Raw genomic sequence first — 22,925 nt, forward strand, 5'->3', positions numbered from 1 at the left:
TGTTGATTCCTGTCCCAAAGTGTGTGTGTGTGTGTGTAGGGTGTGAGGGGTGTTGAAGCCCAACTACCAATCTTATCATTCTCAATCTTCTCCCACAACTTGTACTTAAACTTATCTTTCTCTAACCCTCCTACTTCCTCGCTTAGAGTCAATCCCTTGGTGTTTGTTTTTCTTGCACACTTTAACCCCTTTTAGATCCTACAAGAGAGTTTGTTCATCTTCAGCTCTGAAACGCACTGGGAAGGTTGTCTACCTCCACCAGCAGCAACCTGACTCTGCCCAAGGACACTAAACTTTTTCTGGGGCTATGCAGTTTAAACTCTTGAACTTTTAGGCTGTGGTCAGCACCAGCCTTCTTTTTGGAAATTTCAGTTTCTGAACATATTCCACCAAAGTGAAGGAGTGACCACCCACAGCAATGGGAACACCAGTTTAGAGATCCAGTATCCTGATTGCAGTTGGGGTTTTGTTTTTTTGTTTGTTTGTTTGTTTTTCTGGGTTCCAGTTTTAAAAGAAGTGAAATGGGGTACTGAGGAGATGTCTCAATTGATAAAGTGCTTGGTAAGGGCCTGAGTTCAGATTCTAGCAATGAATTAAAAACCAAGATACGGTATGTGTGTCTATAAACCCAGAAACAGGAAGATCCCTGGGTCTCACTGCCTAGCCAGCATAGCTGAATTTAGGAAGTTATGGGTTCAGTGAGACACCCTATTTTAAAAAAGAAAACAAAGAGCAATAGAGGAAGACACCCAAAGTTAACCAACTTCTGGCCTCCACAAACACATATGCACACAAACACATACACCACCCCACACCCTATCACATCCCAAAGCCTTAAACACAAAGTAACCTGAGAGGAGGACAGACAGCAGATGTTACACTACTTTCTTCCCTTCCAAGGTCCCCACCAGGTGACTATGGTCTGTAAGGTGACATCTTGAAACAGAGATGATATTTGGAACATTTATCTTTGCCACCACCGCACCTGGTGTGCACAGTAGCATTTCAACATTATGGACTCAACCACTAAGGACAGACTTTGAGAATCTAGTTCAAAATCACAGACCATGTTCATGGTTGAATTAGGATTTATACCAGCCGGTCTGGAAGAAGAAACAGCATTATTAACCTTTCTGCGCCATCTTGCCTCTTTTGCCTACTAAGGCCCGTTTGCCTTCAGGTTTCTGACTTCTCTCCCCGAGAAAAAACTCACAATGACCATCCCAATCTTTGTCAGGAGTCCCTTCTATGTGTCTTCCAGTGCACTGCTTAATACCCTCATGAGAGCAGATGTCACATGGAACTATCACAGCACACAGTAGTGCCATGGCCTAGCCATGTACTCACCACGGATCACAGCTCTGCCTTCATTCCAGGTCAGAGCACTGCTCCTGGCTACCACTGATGATCTCACAGGCTAACAAGTGACAGATTCCATTATAAACCAGTTCAGTATCTGGCTCCCAGGAAGCCCTCCATGTCATTACATACCTCTTGTTGTGTTCCTCCCTGTCCACCTTCTGTCAACATGCACTTGCTAAATAAAGAGCTCAATGCTGATTATAAAAATACTAAACCTAACCGTTTTCATAGCAATTCTCTACTAGTTACCTGTATTGTTGCTATGACAAAATACCTGGCAAAGCAACATAAAGAAGAAAGGATTTATTTTGGCTCACAGTTTGAGAGAATAGTTCATTCTGGCTGTTAGCAAGAATGTGATGTAGCTGTTTACAATGCAACCAGTCAGCTGCAGAAGCAGTCCTGTCAAGCAACCAGTCAGAGGGGGAGAGCCCTGGGCACTGCTGCTCATTCCCATTTCTCCTTTTTATTCAGTTGGGAACTCCAGGCTACAGAACAGTGTCACTCATGTCTAGGGCGAGTCTTCCCACCTCCATCAGAAACTGATGGAGAAAACCCAACTCAGAAACCTCACAAACATGCTCAGACATTTTCATGCTGATTTTAAATCCCGTCAAGTTGATAATCAAAATTAATAATTATTTGGTCATTAGAGTTTGGAGCAAGTTCCGAAGATTTTAATATATTATAATACATCTTCCATATAAAGAGTTCAGGTTTTCCAAGGTCACAATTTCCTAATTCTTATCAAACTGACTGATCCTTCCAGGCATTCTTAAGAAAATGCTGACATTCTTTGAAAATGGAGGACCAGACCTAAAGACTCTTGTTAATTCCATGTAAGCACAGACATACAGCACAGTTCATTTTCCTTCCTTAGATGCTATTAATTCTCCTTTCTGTTGCTGTGATAAAATACTAAGACCACAAGCAAGAATTTACTCTAGCTTAAGGTTCTTTTGTAAGGATATAAAGCAGAGAGCTAAGACAGTCTCTAGCTAACTTCACAGTGCAGGAATTAGCAAGTATGAGTGACTGTGCATAGCTATCAATGGGCCTAAGTGAGCTATAGTGGCTCAAAACAGCACTGGATCCTTTGCAACCCAGCCTCCATAAGTAGTGAGCATCTTGAAAGAAAGAGAGAGGCTTTTCTCCCATTTTTCCCTAAACCTCTCTGCACTGTCAGGCTGCCATCATGGCCACTCAGTACTTCTCTGCAGGCAATTATCTCAGCTACACTCTTCTGTCCCAAGCCTTTCCTAAGTCAATAAGGCTGAACTGTCAGAACTCAAGCCAGTGACAACACAAGTCCCATCCCCCTGGAGGAGACATGTGTCTACGACACATGTGGAGTTGACCTCACCTTCTACATTTCATAAAGCATTCCCTGTTACTCAGAATAATAAAAGCTAGAGCAGATTTTGTAATCCCGCTGTATTCAGCCCTAACTTCCTGAAACCCATTTGTGCCACCCTCCACAGTTGCAATGTCAAAAATACTTTCTACATTCAAAAGGGCTTTGTGAAAAAGAAAAACTGAAGAAAATCTATTTATCTTCCTTGTATTGCTGCCCAGAATTTTGAATGGTTAACAACTGTACCTCAATATGTGGCTACTGGCAAAGCTAAAAAGTCAAGTCAAACGAAGGGAAATCTCCAATCCTGAAAATGTCAAAGAATCTAGATAGAAAAAGAAAGATTCTTAAAATTAGAAGTTCTGTATTGGAAAGATGGCTCAGCGGTTTTAGTGCTTGCTGTCTGTAAAGCACAATGTGAAGACTGGAATTTGAATATCTAGAATCTTTGTTAATGCTGGGTGGGCATGAAGGCCCACCTGTTAACTCCAAAGTTGGAAGGGTAGAGATGGAGCATCCCCAGCACAAGCTGGCTAGCTAGACGAGCAAGACTGGGACGCTATTGTTCAAGTGAGAAGAGACCCTGGCCCAGCGAATAAAATGAACAATAATCAAGGACAACTCCAACATCAACTTCAGGCCTCCACGTGCATGTGCATATACGGGAAAAATTCTAAAAAGGAATGCCAATAAACACAGGAAATACAGGTAAGAAAAGTAGAAGCCAGGTATTACAGGTCTACTTCTGTGACCACAGGTTTCAAGCTCTACAGCAGGAAGAATGTGGGTTTGAGGCCAGCCAACAAAGACCCTGTATCAAAAAAGAAAGACAGAAAACCACCAAGCAGAGAACATGAAGATTAATTTCTTTTAATTCCAATTCTTCTAAGTGTATGTTGGATTACATCTTTAAAAATGTAATTTTTTAAAACTGTATCACTGTGCTTATAGAAATAAACTGTCTTTAAATGAACATATCCTTGGCATTCTGAAACTTAATCTATAAGGTTTCAAAAATGACTCCCAAGCTCCTAACAAACCTAAAATGCCAACAAGGTATAATCTCATTGAAGGACAGGCTTACTGCTCATGAAAAGGCACCAACAGCTCAAAGAGGATGGCATTATCTGCTCTTTCATAGTCATGTTAAACTTATACAAGATGCCAGTCAACATGTACCATTTGATAATTTAGACAGTTGAGGAAACTATAAGGGGTATAACTCTACTCACGGCCGCACTTAATGGAATCAAACAGAATGTTAGAGATACAGAAGGAACAAGAAACATCTCACCTTATATAGCATTAGTCTGAACTAATCAGCTAAGGCATCACAGAAGCTGAACTGAACAATGGTATCAGCTGGTGCTTGAATTTGAATTCCTGATAAGGAATTGCTTCTCTGGTGCCATTTTATTTAATCCTTACAATGAATGTGTGAAGTCTGGTACTATTATACACCATTCTGGGGGGATGCAAAGTAAGGTCAGGAAAACTAGCCCAAGTAACATGGACAGCAAGGAACAGAGGAAATACTCAAGCACAGATAACCTGGCTCTGGAGTTCATACTTTTAATGACTATAGAGCTTTTCTAAAACAGAAGGTGGAAGGTGAAGCCAAACAATAGCTACATACAATAAATACAAAGCTACATTACTAACCTCAGTGGATCTATGAGAGTTGCTATTGAGGGTATGTACAGAGTCACCAATTCAAACTTCTAAGCAAGGAAATTGCAGAAATAATCATCTTTTTTAAAAAGTTTTAATCTGAACCTTATCTTCTTGTGAATTCAGATTTCCTGTGTTTAATCTGCTCAAGAGTTGGATGATCAAATGCTAAGGAAAGCAACCAATGAAGCTCTCATTCACATGACACCATGGAAAGCCAGTCTTCAAAATATTGCTGTCCCTCTTAGTCCCAAAGGTAAACAACATGCAGGTCAAAGTCATGCCTATCTGACCACAGGCCTGGCACTTAGCCACAGCAACATGAACCACCTGGAATGGGAAGCTGCTCACACCCTTTAGAGGCTTATACTCCTGAGTGACAAAGAAGAATGGAATTTTTCAGTAGGTAGGAAGTTCATCTAGCAACCTACTCACAATCATTAGAAACTCTGATTACCAACTATTTTTTTCCCTTTAGTACCCTGTAATCTCCAGTTGATGAAAAAGATGGACACGTAAGAAAAATAACCTCCAAATTAACAAATTAGACCAGAGTAGAAGGATACCATTGTTGAACAGATGGAAGTTTGTGTTTAATGAAGATTTTTAAACCAACTGAGATTCAGCCAGGCATTCAATTTGGTGGGCTCGGGTTTCATTTGTTAGAAAGACAGTACAAAGGTAGTACCATGTACCTGAATGTTCTAAACATGACAAAATTAAGTCTGTGGAGAGTAATTTTTCAATGTCTTTTCATGACAACAGGGTTCAACAAAACCAGCAATGACCTATCTAGCTTCCTACCACAATCCCTAAGTCTTTTTATAGTCACAGGTAATTACCCCATAGAGAGATTACATCACTTTTGTCAGTAGGGTTTGCAGCTGACAGGAAGATGTTTTAAGGATGTTTTGGGAACTACATCCTCATTTAGAAACACTTTGCTATGGCTTCCATTGTTCCTTTCCAAGAATAGAACTGCCTTGGCAAACCCTATGTCTAAACTGGAACCAAACAACCAAGAGCCATTGTGGATAAGAATACAACTTCAGAGGGAAACATGGTAACCCAGAGATGACTCCTGTATCCTTTTTATTCACAAGGCGAGAACACAGATAAGAGTCTTTATATTATTATCAGAATAAGTCTCTGAAGGCTGGTATGAGCCTTTCGATCGGAAAACTAAGAAATGGGTCCAAGGACACCTACCATCCAGTACAGGTAGGCTGATGTCATGAGCAGAGTCAGACCAAACACAAATCCCAGCCAGGTCCACCAAGCAATTATGTGTCCAAGTAAACTACCCAGCACCCAATTCAGTTCATCTCTCACTCAATGTGGCACAGAAATGGTGTTCCTTATGTACTCCTATCTGCTGTCCTACCACCCCAGATAAGTGTACATTATCTCCCTCTAGGTCCTTCTGAGATGGGGAGGAAAGGCAAGCAGGTCTGTCACCACCTCTCTGGTACAGTAGTGCTTAGGGCCAAAGCCACATCCTATCACAGAGAACCTGGTTCTTAGCAATTTCCATCTTCAACAAAAACTAAGTACTTTCCTTTCTCACTCTGCTGTGTAGACATAGAGAGAGAGAAAGAGAGAGAGAGAGAAAGAGAGAGAGAGAGAGAGAGAGAGAGAGAGAGAGAGAGAACGTGAGTGCTGAGAGAGCTTATTTCCCCACTATCTTAAAACTGCACTGTGTGAACTGTGATGCTTAACATGGTCTTATGCATGATGGCAACATGGGGAGTAGGTGATCAGAAACAAAAAATACTGAGTTTGTCAGTAAATATTGTCAGGACAGAGAATGCAAAGCAAAACGTTTGATATGTCTCAGCAGGCCAGCTCAATTGAGATCATCAAACTGTGCAAACATGAGCTTTTGGGAAGACAAAAGGGATTCCTCAAGTAATCAACCCTTTTTCACTGGTCAAATTTAACACCTGCTCCCAAATCTCTTCACTAGGACAAACATTGACTCTGTGTTCAGTTCCGTGTTTTCATGAGAGCAAAGGTGTCTTCAAAGTCTCCTGTTCAATGACTCAATGATAAGTCACGTAACAACTCTGTTGTTATTTAGGAGTTACATCATGTTTAAATGTCATGTGCCCTCCAATCATTTTCATTAGTCTATACAACACACCAACCTGATATTCTTAAAGATTGTTGTTTCTCTTTAGTAGCAGAATGAAGAGGTCAAGCGATTTGCTCAAGGTTCTACTTCAGGTTTCTTCAGATTAAGCAGACAGAAAAAGCTCAGAGAGACTGCCCCACAGCTGGGTCCCAGTTCCTCTCTAGTCCAAGAAAGTTAAAGTAGCATACACAAACATTTTGTTTTTAATTCTGGTCTTCCCACGGCATGGTGAGACTGCAGAACAAGATATGCTTCTTCTGCCATACCTAAAAAGGATTCTCCAACAATCTTCTGTTTAAAGAAAGAAAAAAAAAACACAGAGGAAAATGCGGCCCTTGGTTAATGCTTCTCTAATACTTTTGCTAGTATAATTCTAAATCCTGAGCTATAGATAAGAGGAACAACAGCTAGGTGTGGTAACACAGCTATAATCCTAGCACTTGAGAAACTGAGTCAGGAAGGTCACTAGTTCAAGGTCAGCCTGGCTACAAAGTTGAGACTGTCTCAAAAAACATGAAGGAGAAGGAAGGGAAGAAAAAAGATAGACAAAAGGGCAGGCAGGCAGGATGGCCATGGAACTCAAGCCCCCAAAATAATGTAATTTTATCCTTGAACTTTCAAGTGCCTCTCTACACATGATTCTTTTCTGTTTAACTTGAGATTATAATCAAGACTCCACAGATGTTTGTAATCAGGAGACTAGGCTTGTACGCCTTTGGGGAAGGCATTACCTATGAGCCAATGGGATTCTCAGAGCCATGAATGTGACATGTGAGCATGTCTATTATCTAGTAGGGCACACTGGTAATAAGGCTACATATTTTACTAACACTCACTTTAAGCTATCTCTGAAATGGGTATTCAAGAGCAGCTACAAAAAACGGGTAAGAAATCAAGAAGGTAGGGGTCTGGAGGAGATGACTTAGTAAGTTAAGGTCACTTGCTATACAAGCTTAAGGACCTGAGGACCTGAGCGAGAATCCCTAGCATCCACATAAAAAGCCTATAAAATGTGTGTCTATATTGTGAAGTGGAGACAAGGGGATCCTGAGAGCTCACTGACTGGCCAGCTAGCCAAAACAGAGCTCCTAGTTCAGTGAGAGGCTATGTCTCAAGTCAGTTAGGAGGATGATGGAGGAAGACAATAGTTGTTTTGTTCTGGCCTCTTCGTGCATATGTCCGGGTACAAGAACTTAAAAATTCACATGCATTCTCACAAAACATGCACACAAAAAGAAGCTGAGGCTCTTCCTGAAAGGAACTGACTTTCTTTAGCTTCATAGTATCTGAGTCTTGGTTTCCTGGTGAATATACTTGGCAGTCACAGCCATGCAGGTGTGCTCTAGGGTTTTTCAGGCCAAAAGGGTGGGTATCACCCTCCCCTAGAAGCCACTTCACAGAGGGAAACACTGGCAGCAACTTGGCACACTGGATCTTAGGAATGGTGACGCCCCATCTAGTTGTCTGCATTTGGCTCCCAGATAGTACACATTTTGAGGAATAAAAATGACTTGAATGTTAGGATGATAGGGGAGGAAGGAGTCTTTGCAATGGGGAGGGGTAAAACAAAAACAAAACAGTTTCAACTTTTCCATTCTAGTTCTAGTCTGGGCCCTCATTATAAACAGATAGTTTCTCTACACTGATGAATAATAATCCCTTTATCTAGCTATTCTGAAACCTTGGGTGGAAAGTACAGAAAGTGTTGAGTAGAGGGAAAGTGGGATAGGGAATGGAAGGAAGAAAGCATAGAGCCAATAAAAAGGAAGGTGGACTGGGAGAGATGGCTTTAATGAACTAAAGGGGCTAAAGACTTCTGATACTCTGCTACCAATATTGCTACTTAACATGCTAGGGCAGCTTCTTGGGAGAAATTCTGGGAGAGGCACTGGTTTCAGTAGTGTCCTAGGCACTGGTTCAGGTTCTGTCCCTGGCCCTACCATTAGCTGTAAGACCTTAGGCAAATGTACCACCTCTGAAATCTAGCTGAGAAGTTAACCCTTCCTTCTACCTCTGACAGCTATCCCATTCAAGCACATACCTATTGAACACCATTTGTTATTGAGAATAAACTAACTGTGGGGGGTGGGGCAGGGAATACAGAACTTTGAATAAAGGACCAAATCTTTTGTCTGTCTGATGCAGGGTCTCACTCTGCAGCCCAGGCTGGCCTTAAACTCATGGACAATTCTCCTATCCAGTCTCCTAAATGTTGAAATTATAGGCAAAGAGCCAAATAATTCAGATTTGGTCTTTACTGTATCTATTTAATTCTTAATTTTTAAATAAATTTTACTTTTTAGTATATACCATTATAGCATAAAAGTAGAGACAGAAAATATACTCAAGAATGAACATACCAGGTTCCACTCAAATCTTACTTATAGGCACTAAAATTTAAAGTTCATATACTTTCCACATGTCACAAAATATTACTTTTTTTGCTTTTTTCAACAAGTTAAAAACATAGTTAGCATGCAGGTAGTAAGCCAGGCATGGTGAGTGGTACATACCTGTAATCACAGCACTAAAAAGTCAAAGAAAGGAGCTCAAGGCCAACCTGCATCATAACATTACATCAAGTTTTTCAGACCAGCTTTGGCTATATAGTTGGAGGGGAGGGTTAGCATGCGGGCCATAGTTCTGCTAGCTTCTGCTCTAGAGTCAAGAGCAGCAAGAAAGACAACTTTCCCACTGTATTTTTATACCTATCACTTTTAATGTTCCTTTTCATACAAGCATAATCCCATATTATGAAGTCCTAATCATCAATAGTACTGAGGGATATACTGAGGTTCCTCATGACTAGGATGGAAAGGTATGACCTGGAATAGGGTGAAAGGAAGGGAAACAGAAAAGAATGTGTATGCTAGGGAAAGCTATAATGGAACATAGAATCAGTAACTGTTTCTCTTAATAATTCAGAAGAATGTTACTTACTAAAATAAGTAGTAAACCTGCTCCATTCTCAGTATATATGGGTAAAAGGGTAATAGAAATGATAAGTAATGGAAGAGCAAGCACTCAAGCACTGAGTTACAAGAAGACCACAGCCACAAACAAGGCACTCATCACCACTAAAGTCCCCTGTTGTGGGACATTTGTACACTGTGTGAAGGTATATTTCTGTGATTGGTTTAATAGAGAGCTGAATGGCCAAAGCTAGGCAGGAGATACAGGCAGGAATTCTGGGGACAGAAAGGACTCTGGGAGGAAGCAGAGTGAGTCAAGCCGTCAGCCAGACACGGAGGAAGCAACATAAGCTGTATGGAGAGTTGAGATAACGAGGCATGAGATAGAATGTAGACTAAAATAAATGGGCTAAGTTATAAGAGCTAGTGAGCTATATAAGCCTAAGTTAAGGCCAAGTTTTCACAATTACTAAGGCTCCATGTCAGTATTTGTAATCTGGCGGCCCCAAGAAAAATTCGACTACATTTGGTGCCCAACACATAGCATGTAAATCCACACAGGGCTTGAGAAAGCTGGGGGAAAGAAGTTCTGAGTAGGCTTAGAGCTTGCAGCTTTTAAAATGGGGTTTAAGAGCAGCAGGTACTGCACGACTCGGTGGCAAGAGATTAGGCAGAGCTGGGGCTGAAAGATCGGCTCCAGGCCAGGGCTCAGGCATGAGGTTCTGCTCTCACCATGTACTAAATGGAGCTACATGGTAGAGGGCCCAGCCACTGTTTAGCAGTTTAAGGTTTGGTGTACATGATCAGAGAATCCTGCAGGTGTTTAGTAAAGTCAGATTCAGACTAAGAAAACATCTAAAAAGATACAGCATGTTTAAAAGTGTGCTTAAGTGTTAAAGAAAATGAGTATAGACAGTCGTAGAAAATAATAAATAGTTTAAAAATAATAAAGCAAAGTCTTGAGAATGACAGCTGCTGAGAGACACTAGATTGTAGAAGGGACTGCTGAATTAAATCAGCCTATATACTTCAGGGATGTCTTGGCTTCAAAATGGAAGTTGGACAGTGCATTGTGTTGGGAGAGATGTTATGCTTGTTTCCACAGGAAACAAAAAGCTATGGATTCCTTCAATGTTGAGATCAAATTTGGTTAGGGAGACCTCCTAAGGATCTTGGCTACAGACATGAGAGAAAAAGCCAAGAAAGACTACAGGACAGATGATGTATAAGCTGATCCCTTGACATGGGAACAGCTCTGAGACTGGATGAAACAAGATAAATCTTGTTGACTGCAGAATCCTCATGACTTATTATTACATGTCATCCTTTCATATGGCATGGACAGAGGTTTGGTAATGCAGTCCAAATGGACTTACAAAGTTGACATGCCTTTTACCTGCTTAAATATAAAACAAAAACTCATCTTTAGCTGACTTGTACACACCAAACATCCCATACTTGTGTCAATACAGACATATATGCTACCTTTAAAAGTTTAGATATTTTCAGAAAAAAAGAGCCTGACACCAATAAAGACAAGTAAATCAAGTGATCCCAGCCTCTCAGAATGCCTCCTCTGTTGCAGTTTCCTCAAAATTCTGCACTCAGAACCACTTCAAAGTTGCTAGCTGAGGTGATTCAGCCTCACAGACTGCTCCAGCAAGACCAGATAAGTTCTACACTTTCCCATCACACTGAGACTAAGCAACAACTAGCTCTCCCAGGACTTGACCATTATCCCAATTTTCCCAGGGTCCTCTAGAGATGACATCACCCCCAGACAACAGGAAGCTGTCTAGAGAACACAATGTTCACATTCTCAAGAGGTGGGATAGGTGGTTTTTGGTCATTCAGTGGGTTATGGATGCCTTTCATCACTTGGGGGATTGGTTACAAGTTGTTATTGGTAATGATCAGAAAAAAAAAAACACTGAACAAAGGAGATTATATTCAAGATCTCTTTTTGATATAATATAGAAAGGATGGGATAAAAGCATGGATTGTTGATTTTACTTTTGAGCAACCAATTTTGAGCAAATATTTTACACTGATATGTATTTTTATATACTGATACAAATTTAAGGTTATTTTTGTTATAATATATATGTGCATATATATGTGTGTATGTGTGTGTGTGTGTGTGTAGTTTTCCTTTTGTTTAAGGTATTATACCTATTCATTTAACAATGCAATGTAACTTTCTAGTCCTTGAAAATTATTATTACAAACTACTTAGAATAATTAAGAAATACAGGTTAGTAGTCATCTAACAATCAAATTTGTGGTATGTTTTCAAGGTCAGAGATAAATTTGAGACAGTTAGGTGCTTTTCAAACACTTCAGAGATCAACAGAATATGGCATTTAAGATGTTTTGGACTGGAGAGATGACCCAGAGGTTGAAAGCACTGACTGTTCTTCCAGAGGACCCACGTTTAATTCCCAGCACCCACATGGCAGCTCACAATTGTCTGTAACTCCAGTTCCAGGATCACACAAGTGGTGTATAGACATACACGCAGGCAAAATGATCATATAAATAAAATAAAATATTTTTTTCAAAAAAAGATATTTTAATAACCCAAGACTTTTCATGACAATAAGACACATCTGCTCCTGGTAGCACCAATTTATTTTTTAAAAAAAAGAGGATAGGCAGTGAAGAATCTCCATATGGAGTTAAATTTTATTGTGGCCAAGTTAGCCACTGAGCAAGCAACTGCCCCTGCCTCAACTGCTGACAGTATGCTGTACAAACTGGACAAACAGGACACAAAAAAAGGTGGTTGCTGAGCTTTGCAGTCCTTCAAAAATCTCCTGCTTCACAAAAAGTTTGTCAGATATTCTAGGCCTGTAGGACAAGGATGGATGCCCCTATGTTGCAGAGGAACTTTGGCTGGCTGTCCAGGAAACCAGATAGCTCTGTCATTTCTTAGTTTTGGAAACTGCTTGCTCTGTATTTTCTGTTTAATCAGGTAACATTACCTCCTTCTCAGATCTTTTATGGGATTAAAGACTAGATTGTTATAATTACAGTTTTCAGAAAAGAAACTCACAAAGGAAGTATAAAGCATACAAGGTTGAAAGATACAAAAGTTTAACTTGTTTATTTAAGAAAATGTTTTAAGGCCTAAAAATATAGTTTTGGGCTGGCAATGCAAGTTAGGATAGAAAGTAAATTAGGTACAAAACTTTTGACTCACCAAGATAGGATAGATAATAAATTCTCTGAATTTGCGAAATATAGATAGACTGGACATTATAAATATAATTCTTAATTAATAATTGTTCTTATTGTATATAGTTTTATTATGTTACAGTTAAAACCCTTCTTTTTTATTTAGACAAAAGGGGAAATGTTGTGGGATATTATCTGTGTCACAATAAATTGTGATTGGTTTAGTAAAGAGCTGAATGGCCAATAACTAGACAGGAGGTATAGGTGGGACTTCTGGAGATAGAGAGGACTCTGGGAGGAAGAAGCGTGGAGACATTGGTCAGACACAGAGGAAGCAGCATGAGCAGTATGGAGAGAAGAGGTAATGAGCCACATGACAGTAAGAGCTAGTGAGACAAGCCTAAGCTAAGGCTGAGCTTTCATAATTAATAATAAGTCTCCATGTCGTTATAGGCAGCCCAAAGAAAAATCTGACTATAGTCCCCTTCTAGATTAGCTTTGTGATAACTCTCCAGGGAACATGTCCAAGAAAACTGCCATCTAGGTCTTTCTAAAGAACTCTGGCAGGGATTCTAATACTGATAAACATCACAGATACAGAGATGGTTTGGGCATATCATCCAATGGCTTGTGGAGAACATCCAAATATGTACTTTCTGGAAAAAATGTTTGGTCTAGATACTGCACAAAGTGAAGTGATAAGGGACTTTAGATTACAATAAGGATCAACAAATTCAAAAATGGCTCACTCCTGAATTTTCAGTCTCTTTTAGGAACATTCCAGCTTATCAGCATCAATCAGAAAACTCTCAGTCATCAAAGTATAGACTGAGGAGCTAGAAGTAACATTCAAGGTCAAAAGGTCAACTCCTTTGCTTAGAAACTGAGCTATGGGACAGTTAAGTGGCTTTGCCCAAAACTCAACGTTAGTGGTCAGTTCACTAAGATACAGGATCTCAACTATGTACCTGGTCTGAGAAAAGGCAAAGAAAAACAAGAAAAAAACAAATAAAAAGTAAGCATCCTTAAGTGTTTACTATGCAACATTGATTCCTCTACAATTCTCAGTGAGGTAGGTACTGTTATTAACACACTCTACAGCCGAGGAAGCTAGACATTCACAGTAACAGAGTGATTTCCTCAGGATCTATATAGATAGTAGAAATGGACTCTGAACACAGGCAATCTAACCACAGTCTATTTCCTTCCCTGTATGTCATATGCCCTGGATTCTAGACCTCTTTCTTGCCTGAAGATATCAGCAGCTGGAATAAAGGGAGATAATGTAATCACAAGCAGGTTCCCCCCCTTCTGTATTTGCTCATTAAGCTCCAAATAAATGTCTCCAGAATAAAAAAGGAAAATAAAAGTTCTTCCCAAACTGCCTGACAAAAAGCAAGTCCCCCATACCCCAGGCTCCTCCCACACACAGAAAGCAAGTCTGGACTTACTTACCAGAGGTTAATCCATCTCCAAGTAGGGTGCTAAGGATCACTAGCCGAAGAAACACTCCATGCCCCACGGAGGTCACAACAAATGCTGAGTTGCTCTTTGGTGCTATCCTGCCATGGCACATCTTTTATCCGTCTGATGTTATTTATTTATTTATTTATTTATTTTTAAGAAGAAAGACTTTAAAATCCAGAAGTAAGAATCCTAAAGCCAGCCAGAAGTAGCTTCACCTACAACAAACAAACAGACAAAAAGACTTAAGTAAAGTGAATATTTCAACCATAAGTTGGTTAGAAGCAAACACTCTGCAAGGAAGCCACAATCCCACACTGAGTTGGAAAAATTCTAGCAAATGAATCCTTACTGCCAAGAGAAGAGACAAGCACAGAAGTGGGTTTTCAGCTCCTCCTGGAGAGCTGCCAAAGCTTGCTGCCAGCTGTTGTCAAAATCTGGTCCAGGAGTCAGACCCTTGCAAAAAGTTCCAGCTCACCTGGACGTCACCTGCATGGCTAGCCAAATCAGTGCTGCTTTCAGAGACTTCTTCCTGCTCTGCTAGGACCAGACTTATGAGCTCCAGCAGAAAGCAGCTGTTGACACAGAGCTGCTACGCCTGTGTCACTTGGCCTCAAAGCAACTTCAGCTAACCAAAAGGAAAAACAGAGTGAGCACACGTCTTAAAGGAATAACTACACCGCCCAGAGAAGGAATGCAGCAGCAGGAGCCAAGGCCACAAAGGCCTAACCTGTTAGAGACTAAGGAGCCCCTGAGGACCTGACTCGACAGCCATGAATCTCAAAACTATTCAAGGCTCAACCCGCAACACCTGTGACCTGACACCTGTGACCAGAGGGGTGACATTTTATTGACTATCCTTGACAGTATGGGAATGTGGAAGACAGCCTGTAGTTGCTAACTGGCCCCATCACCCATTTTGGTTCAGGTTGGCTTCTGAAGAGTAAAAAGTATTATTTAAAAAAAGAGAAAGGAAGGAAGGAAGGAAGGAAGGAAGGAAGGAAGGAAGGAAGGAAGGAAGGAAGGAAGGAAGGAAGGAAGAAACCAAGCCGTGTGTGGTGGCATACACCTTTAATCCCAGCGTCTGGAGGAAGGCACAGAAATCTTTCTGAATTCGAGACCAACCTAGTCTACACAAGGAGTTCCAGACCAACCAGGACTACACAGTGAGGCAGACCCTGTCTCAAACAAACAAATAAAATCAATTAGTAGTCAAGAATTTAAGGATTATTTTCTAAATGTCTTTAGAGAAGATGTTGGGTTAATGACACATTTATAAAGTGAGCCTACTTCAGTTTTGTTTTGCTTTCCAAGACAGGGTTTCTCTTTGTAGCCAGAGTTGTCCTTGAATTCATTCTGTATACAAGCTTGACCTCAAATTCAGAGGTTCTCCTGCCTTAGCCTCCTGAGGGCTGGGATTAAAGGTGAAGCATAACCACCACCTGGCTATTAAGTTTTTTTTTTTTTAAGTTCTACATATTCAACATAAAGCTATATAGACACAGATTAGCAGGCCTGCTATCTACAACCCCAATAAAGGACTCCCTGGGCCTTGGCCAAAGATGTTAACTAGACTCAACTTCAATATGTCTGAAGCCATGACTCAAACCCATGTCTCCTCCCAGAGAAGACAACTTTAAGCAGTAAGATGAGTTCTGTCAGTCAAAAGACACCAGTTATAAAAATCTTTAGTAAACATTAGCCAGGGATCAGGAATAGAGCTAGCTACTGGGTTTCAACTCTTTTCTCCTGGTAATTGTGACAATAGCATCTTTGGTCCTTAGCTTTTACTCAGACTAACTTGAGCCTTTGAAGCCTACAGACAGAGTGGTTCATGGAGAAGTCTGTATGTCTGTGCATGTGTGGATTCTGTTTACATTTGTATGGCTGTAAATTAGAGTCAGAATGCCCACTATATTCAGATATTTGCTCTTCATGGGTCTTAGCCCCAGGTACCTCTGTGAAATAGCACTGATAAAAGGTTCAGACAAAGTACCCAGTCCTATTTAAGTCCCCAATTGTCATTGCTGTTATAGCCACTAATAAGACTTGAGCAAGAATCTTTAAGCTGCTTTTCTTTCAGGTGCAAAAAAAGGGGGGGAGGGTGTTCAAAGTCGAAGATGTTAAAGGATATGCCCAGAGCCTTACTTGGCTAATAACAGTAGCCTTATGGTACTACTATTTCAGTGCATCAACACTAGATAACCCTATGAGGCATTCTTTAGTCATCTCTTCAAAGCAACAACTGGGAACCATCAAGAATGCCAACTGCATGTGCCACAGCACAGCACATGCACAGTACATATTTAAGTGGTGAGTATATATATAAGGTAGTGCCCTTGGTATTCTGCACATGAGTATCAAGAGTCAAACAATACTACCCAGAGGAGCTAATGCTCAGCTGAGTCCTAAATGATGTGTAAGATATGGGGGTGGGGGCAGAGTTACCATATACAGGTGAATCAGAGTACTCCTGGTAGAGGTTCAGAGGAAGGCTAAGTCAAGGAGTTAAGTCTGTATGTCTCTGTAGGTAATACTGACAAGGATATTAAGTAGGGAAGTTACAAGAGTAAAGCCCTTTCTGTGATTTTATTATTTTAAAATTATGTATACATATATATTTATGTTTGTGTGTGTGTGTGTGTACATGTAGAGTATAGAGGTCCAAGGAAGTCATAAAATGGTGTTAAATCCTCCGAAACTGGAGTTACACACACTTGTTAGCTGCCTAATATGGCAGCTCCAGACCTCTGGAAGAAGTATGGGTTCATCTCTCCAGTCTCAGGAAATCTTTATTTTTAAGAGCACTCTGGAAGGTATTTTAAAGAATTGGTGGAGACAGAAGATAATTTTTGTTTATTTTTTGTTGTTTTTTTTCAAGATAGGGTTTCTCTGCATAGCCTTGGCTGTCCTGGAACTCAAATTTGTAGACAAAGCTGGCCTTGAGCTCACAGAAATCCACCTGCCTTTGCCTCCCAAGTGCTGGGATTAAAGGTGTGTGCACCATCACCCGGTTGACAGAAGATTGTCTAGGTTGGTTTCTAACTCTTCAGCCTGCGCCTCAGCCTCCAAAGTGCTAGGATTACACAGGTATATACCACTCTACCTAAACCATACTTGGGTTTTTTAAGGGTGTATGTTAACACACATAGCTATATGTACCAAAAGTCCCTCAGGAATAACGTATAAGAAACACTGCCTTGCTGGGTGGCGCACACCTTTAATCTCAGCACTTGGGTGGCAGAGACAGGCAATCTCTGAGTCTGAGGTCAGCCTGGTCTACAGAGCAAGTTCCAGGACAGCCAGAGCTATGCAGAGAATTCCTGTCTCGAACCCCTACCCCACTCAATAAAAAGGAAAAGAAAGAAACACTGCCTTTAGGAAGGGAAACTGAGTAGTTAAAAATCAGGAAGCAAAAATTAAAATAAAAAATTCTTACTATATGTTTACTAAATGTTTTCTCTCTTACTTTGTACCCATATTAATTGTTCAAAGAGATAAATACAAATCAACTTAATATAGCAAGACTTTCCTGTCTAGGGAGCATCTCCAGTAAGAGTTCCTTTCCTTGGAACCCTTTACTACTTCAACTTGAACAGGTTAGTACATACAGCTATTCATCTGCCTCACCTTAGTGGACTGAGTTCCTTGAAGGCAGGAACTGTAAATCACTCATTTTGGAATCTTTAAGAGCTAGTAAAGGCCCTGGCACTTGACAGGAGACTGCAAATGTTTGTGAAACGCTTGAATATTGTGGGAGGAGATTAAAAGTGGGGAGGTAGAAGAGTACAAGCTCCTGACTTGTTTTGTTACACCAACTGCTGGCTGCTCTCTGACTGCTTATGCAGCTACCTGAACCAAGGGCCAATGGAACCTAATCCTTGATCAGCTACAGAAAGAAGAGTGGAAGGGTGGATTTACAATCAATCAATAAAAAAGTAGGGGGACATAAACAGAATGTCATCAATGAGTATCTATGTAAAGGATGGTCAAGTTTACTGCTTCAGAAGTAAAACAGGAATGTCAACTCCCAAGACCCCAGAGTACCACCAGCTGTAAGAAAATCCAGTAACTATTGAGAAAGGGCGATACAGTAAACCAAATCTAAATTAGGAATTATCTGCTTTAAACAGAAGTTTAAAAAGTCTTCAGTTGGGTATGGTTCTATACACCTATAATCTCAGAATTCAAGAGACTGAGACAGAACTACTATAACTTCATGGCCAGCCTGGGCTACAGAATGAGATTCTGTTTCAAACACCACCAAATTGGGAGAGAAGGAATCACTTTCTTTAGTAGTGTCACCACTAAAGTCATCTATACTCCCACAAATAACTTCCCACCCATGCTTCTGCAGGCAATCCCAAACTCAAACTCAGTGGGTCAGGAGTGTGCGTGTATGTATACACACAAGAGAGAGACAGAGACAGAGAATATGAGAGAGAATTTTAGCACACACTTCCAGGTAGTTATCACTGAGGAAAGCCAAGGCAGGAATTTACACAATGAAGGAACCTGGAGACTACAGCTAATGCAGAGGCCATGGAAGAACGCTGTTTATTGGCTTGCTCCTTGTGGCTAGATCAACCTATAGGACCCAGGGATGGCACCACCCAAATGAGCAGGTCATCCCACATCAATTATCAATCAAGAAGATGTACCACATGTTTGTCCATAGACCAATCTGGAAGGGGCATTTTCTTAAGGTTTCTTCTTCCCAAATGCCTCTAATTTGGGTTGGGTTGACATAAAACTAGCCAGCACTGTATCATTATCCCTAGAGAAAAACTAGGACTTAAAATGTTCAAAAAGGGGCACCAATCCATTTGCACATTAGTATTCTTTTGGTATGTTACTAACCATGTAATTAATTAATCTATTTATTTTCGAGATAGGGCTTCCTTCCCTGTGTAGCTCATGATGTCTTTGAATTTACAGCCATCTTTCTGCCCTTGCCCAGTGAGAACCAGAAGTTGGAATTACAGGTGTGCACCATAGTGCCACCTGGCTACATCCTCTACTTTTTAAAAGATCTATTTTATTATTTTTAATTATGTATACTTGTGTGTCTGTAGGAAGCATATGCAGGTGCATGCATGTGCCATGGATGTCAGAAGCTTTGGGTCCCTTGTAGTTAAGAGTTTTAGATAGCTGTAAGCTACCTAATGTGGATACTAGGAATTGAATTGGTTCCCCTTGGAAGAGCAATTTGGGCTCTTAACCACTGAATCATCTCCAGTCTTATATCCGCTATTTAAAAAACAAAATTAGGGCTGGAGAGATGGCTCAGAGGCTAAGAGCACTGACTGCTCTTCCAGAGAGAGGTCCTGAGTTCAATTCCCAGCAACCACATGGTGGCTCACAACCATCTGTAATGAGATCTGGTGCCCTCTTCTGGCCTACAGGCATACATGCAGACAGAACACAGTATACATAATAAATAAATAAATCTTTAAAAAATAAAATAAAAAAGCAAAACTAAAACATACAATATGATTGAAAAGAAATAACTACAACTAAGCCTCAGTTTTCAAAGCCAGCACTCATCCATCCTCACAAGAATGTAACAATTGAAACTATAAGTGAGCAGAGGTGAAGAACCTGAGCCTACGTGTATGTCATACTTCTGTCACCAGGCAGCAAGGCTATCTGGCTTCTATTTTCATTTCTAAGAATGATTCTCAGGTTTTATCTCAGCCATAGAATACTTTCTATTGCTTCTACATTTCTCTTCATGAAACCCAGGTCTTCCTCAAGTAGTTCTTTCCCCTCCAAAACACTGCAGGAAAAGACATGGAAAATCTGTATTCATTATTCTGGTTTCCGTTCTTGGGAACCCAGCTGCTGTCACTAAAATGGGCAGTAGCAATAAGTTCAATGAGCTATAGATGTTTAGCCCCATAAGAACAAGGTGCTAACTCTTCACATCTGTGAACTAACAACAATAAAACCCAGCGGACTGCATCCTGCTCTGCTGAATGTAATGAGCACTCATTTCTGCTGCTAAGCTTCCATACTGCCCCTAAGTTATGATTTTAACTTTGGGGTGTCACATCTCATCTCCTCTTGTTTCCTCCTTCATAAAGTGGGAGAGGAGTATTGCTTGCTCTGATGAATATCAGTCAATCCCCCCCCCCCAAAAAAAAGAGGGAAAAAAAATCTGTAAACTAGATCTGGGGCTTCTGTGCAATCTTAGCCAGAACCTGCAACTTGAGCCCAAAGTTCGTAAGGTTTACTTGCTTGCTGTTACCATAAATGCTTCCAGGTTAATGACACGGCCTTAATGTTTGAGAAAGCAGCAACCATGAAATAGTATGCGCCTTATTCTCTAGGTAAACATCTTTGTCTATTTGCCTAGATGTCTTGAAGAATATGCCTGGGGAGAACGCCACAGTTCTGAAGGTGTGTGTGTGGGGGGGTTATGTTACATTGAGCTCTCCTCTCTGGAGTCAAAAGGGACTGACTCAATAGGCCTTGACTCCCATGTACTAGAGGGCCAGTCAGCTTCAGTTCACATATAATTTTTAGGACAAATTTTTCAATAAACCATGAATCATTCAGCCATTAATCGGAAAAGGGAACTGGGAAGAGAACAAATTTGAAGCCTTTTCTTGTCTCAGACTAACATGAAAAGGAATGGAGGGAGAGTCTAGAACAAAATAGTGTACTCCTTTGTTCTACACCAATCCTCTCCCTGCCACATGATGAGAAAGGACAAAGACCATTTCCTGAAGTACAAACAGAATGAAGCAGTTGATTACATTAAAGAATGTAATGATAAGAAGTTCAGAGTTCCCAGGGAACAATCAAAGAGACTCCCCTTCCTTAGCTCTCACCTTCCAGAAGGGATTGCATTGTTCCCCCTTTCACTCCCATTCACCTTAAAATCAGCAGGACCCCCTACCACACCTACAAACAATGGAGGTTTTTCTGATGCTTCCTATTTCTTCCTCCTGTGGATCTTTCCGGTCACTAACTTCTGCTCAGCCACTCACACTTCAGGACTTAACTACCATAATGCCCTCTGCTGGGATTTGAGAAACATCTGACATTTCAAAGCAGGTAGGGCAAGAAAGCAGTGGAGAGGGGAAGGTGAGACAAGATAACCCAGGCTGGCCTTGAATTTGTAATCCGACTGCCTCAGCCTCCCAATTGTTGGGATTATAGCTGTGCTCCACCATTCCTAGCTAAAAACAAACTTTTGTTGAAATTTAATCTTCTCCTAATTATAAAAATTACCCTCAGATTTCCTCTTAAGCCACCTAAAAGTTACTGGAACATGCCAGATTTTCTTGAATTGCTTTGATATTTCTTACACCCCTGTGCTGCTCCAGAAGAATTGCTGTTGATACATGCAGGGCATCACACTTTCTCCCAAGATCAGATACACTAACTACCATATATATCCTCCTTCAATCTTCTCTTTCAGTCTCCAAAACCTCTCTTCTAGGACCTAGCAACAGTTTGACTACAGCAGGAACCTGACATAGGAGACAGCTAGGTCCAGCTTCAGCATTAGGCAGTGGCTAGTCATCAAGCTAGCCATCCAGTCTTCCCAGTGCATAGGGATGGACCTGGATGCTTCCCAAGGCCCTGTTAGGTCTAAGGAATTCAAAGTCTTCTAGGGGAACCCAGAAGTATTTCCTCTGAAAAAGTAAATCAACAAAAGTTCTAGCTAAGAGGAAGGAATGTTAAATCTATCCTAGTAGTCCTTCCCCTTTCAGTTGCCAAGCCCAAACTCCAGTATCTCCCTCCCTCTGCATTGCAGTAAACTCAGGAGAGCCTACTTTCCCATTTAGAGTTTAATCAATCCACCAGCACATTTGTACCCACCATCTAGTACACAGTGTTCCCAAAGTGCTTTCCAAAAATAACAAACACCTAACAATGAGAGAGAAAAAAAAACCAAACCAAACCAAACCACCCCAAGCCTCTACACACAAGGAACACTGGAGCACTGCAGGAGCCTAGGGAGGTGAGAGGAAAGCATGAGAAGAGAGAAGAGAAGAACAAACCAAAACTGACTCTGACAGGAAAATAAGGAGCACAAGGAACTCAGCCATATAAATTTCTAATCTGTAGTCAGGAAGTCACTTTTTTTAGGGCAGAGCTTTACAGTCTGACAGGCTGACCTATGACAAAAACTTCACTTCCTGTGCTTCTATTTCCTTATCCATGAAAGGAAAACTGTTCAGCTAAGTATCTCTCATGAACAGGATAGAAGACCAGGCCAGAATCTTTGGTCTATTTGGACTGAATTAATTGGGTGGTCTAGGGAATGTCATTTTCAGTTCCCATCTGCAAACTGGATAACACTGATACTGTTGAACTAGGTGAGGTGGAAAAATAAAATAAACACAAGCTATAGTATGGATCTGAAACTGCAGACTTCCGAGTATGATGCTATGGCTGATATCCACTGGACTCCCAAAGGGCAGCCTTTGTATGTGGTTTAGAAACATCCTAAAATCAGGCTCAATGCACAAGGTCAATTCAGATTTAAAAAAAAATAAACAAAAAATGAAAAACAGCCAATGAGTTAAAGAGAACCTTCCTCAACTTTAAATAAGGCTCTGTCCAAATTTCAAAATATTTTTAAAGGTTTTTCACTAAGCACTATTGGTTCATGAAAAATTAAATACCCATTTGCCTGAAGAATGCCCTGCTCTTTTGTTTTCCAAATAAAATGTCATGTTCAATTTTATCTTTGAACTAGTAGTCTCCTGTCTCTGCCTCCTGAGTCAATTCTATCTTGAGACAACCATGTATATCCCTCTCCTTGAAGCCATACAGAAACAGGTTTCTCTCACAAGCTGCATTTACCACAGGTAATCATTGCATAAAATGGGGA

At 40.7% G+C, this 22,925-nt stretch overlaps 1 protein-coding gene across 1 annotated transcript in view; it reads right to left on the minus strand.

Annotated features, from left to right (window-relative positions):
• The window catches only part of Susd6 (sushi domain containing 6), a 97,513-nt gene that overhangs the window by 41,691 nt on the left and 32,897 nt on the right, over positions 1 to 22,925 (minus strand). Inside the window, exon 2 of the mRNA XM_085697431.2 lies at positions 14,066 to 14,292. Within this exon, the coding sequence (XP_085553557.2) occupies positions 14,066 to 14,186 (121 nt within the window). The 5' untranslated portion in view covers positions 14,187 to 14,292. The remainder of the gene's footprint in view (positions 1 to 14,065; positions 14,293 to 22,925) is intronic.

Source organism: Myodes glareolus, chromosome 11 (genome assembly GCF_982192425.1).
Source record: "Myodes glareolus chromosome 11, mMyoGla1.1, whole genome shotgun sequence".
NCBI classification, from domain to species: domain Eukaryota; kingdom Metazoa; phylum Chordata; class Mammalia; order Rodentia; family Cricetidae; genus Myodes; species Myodes glareolus.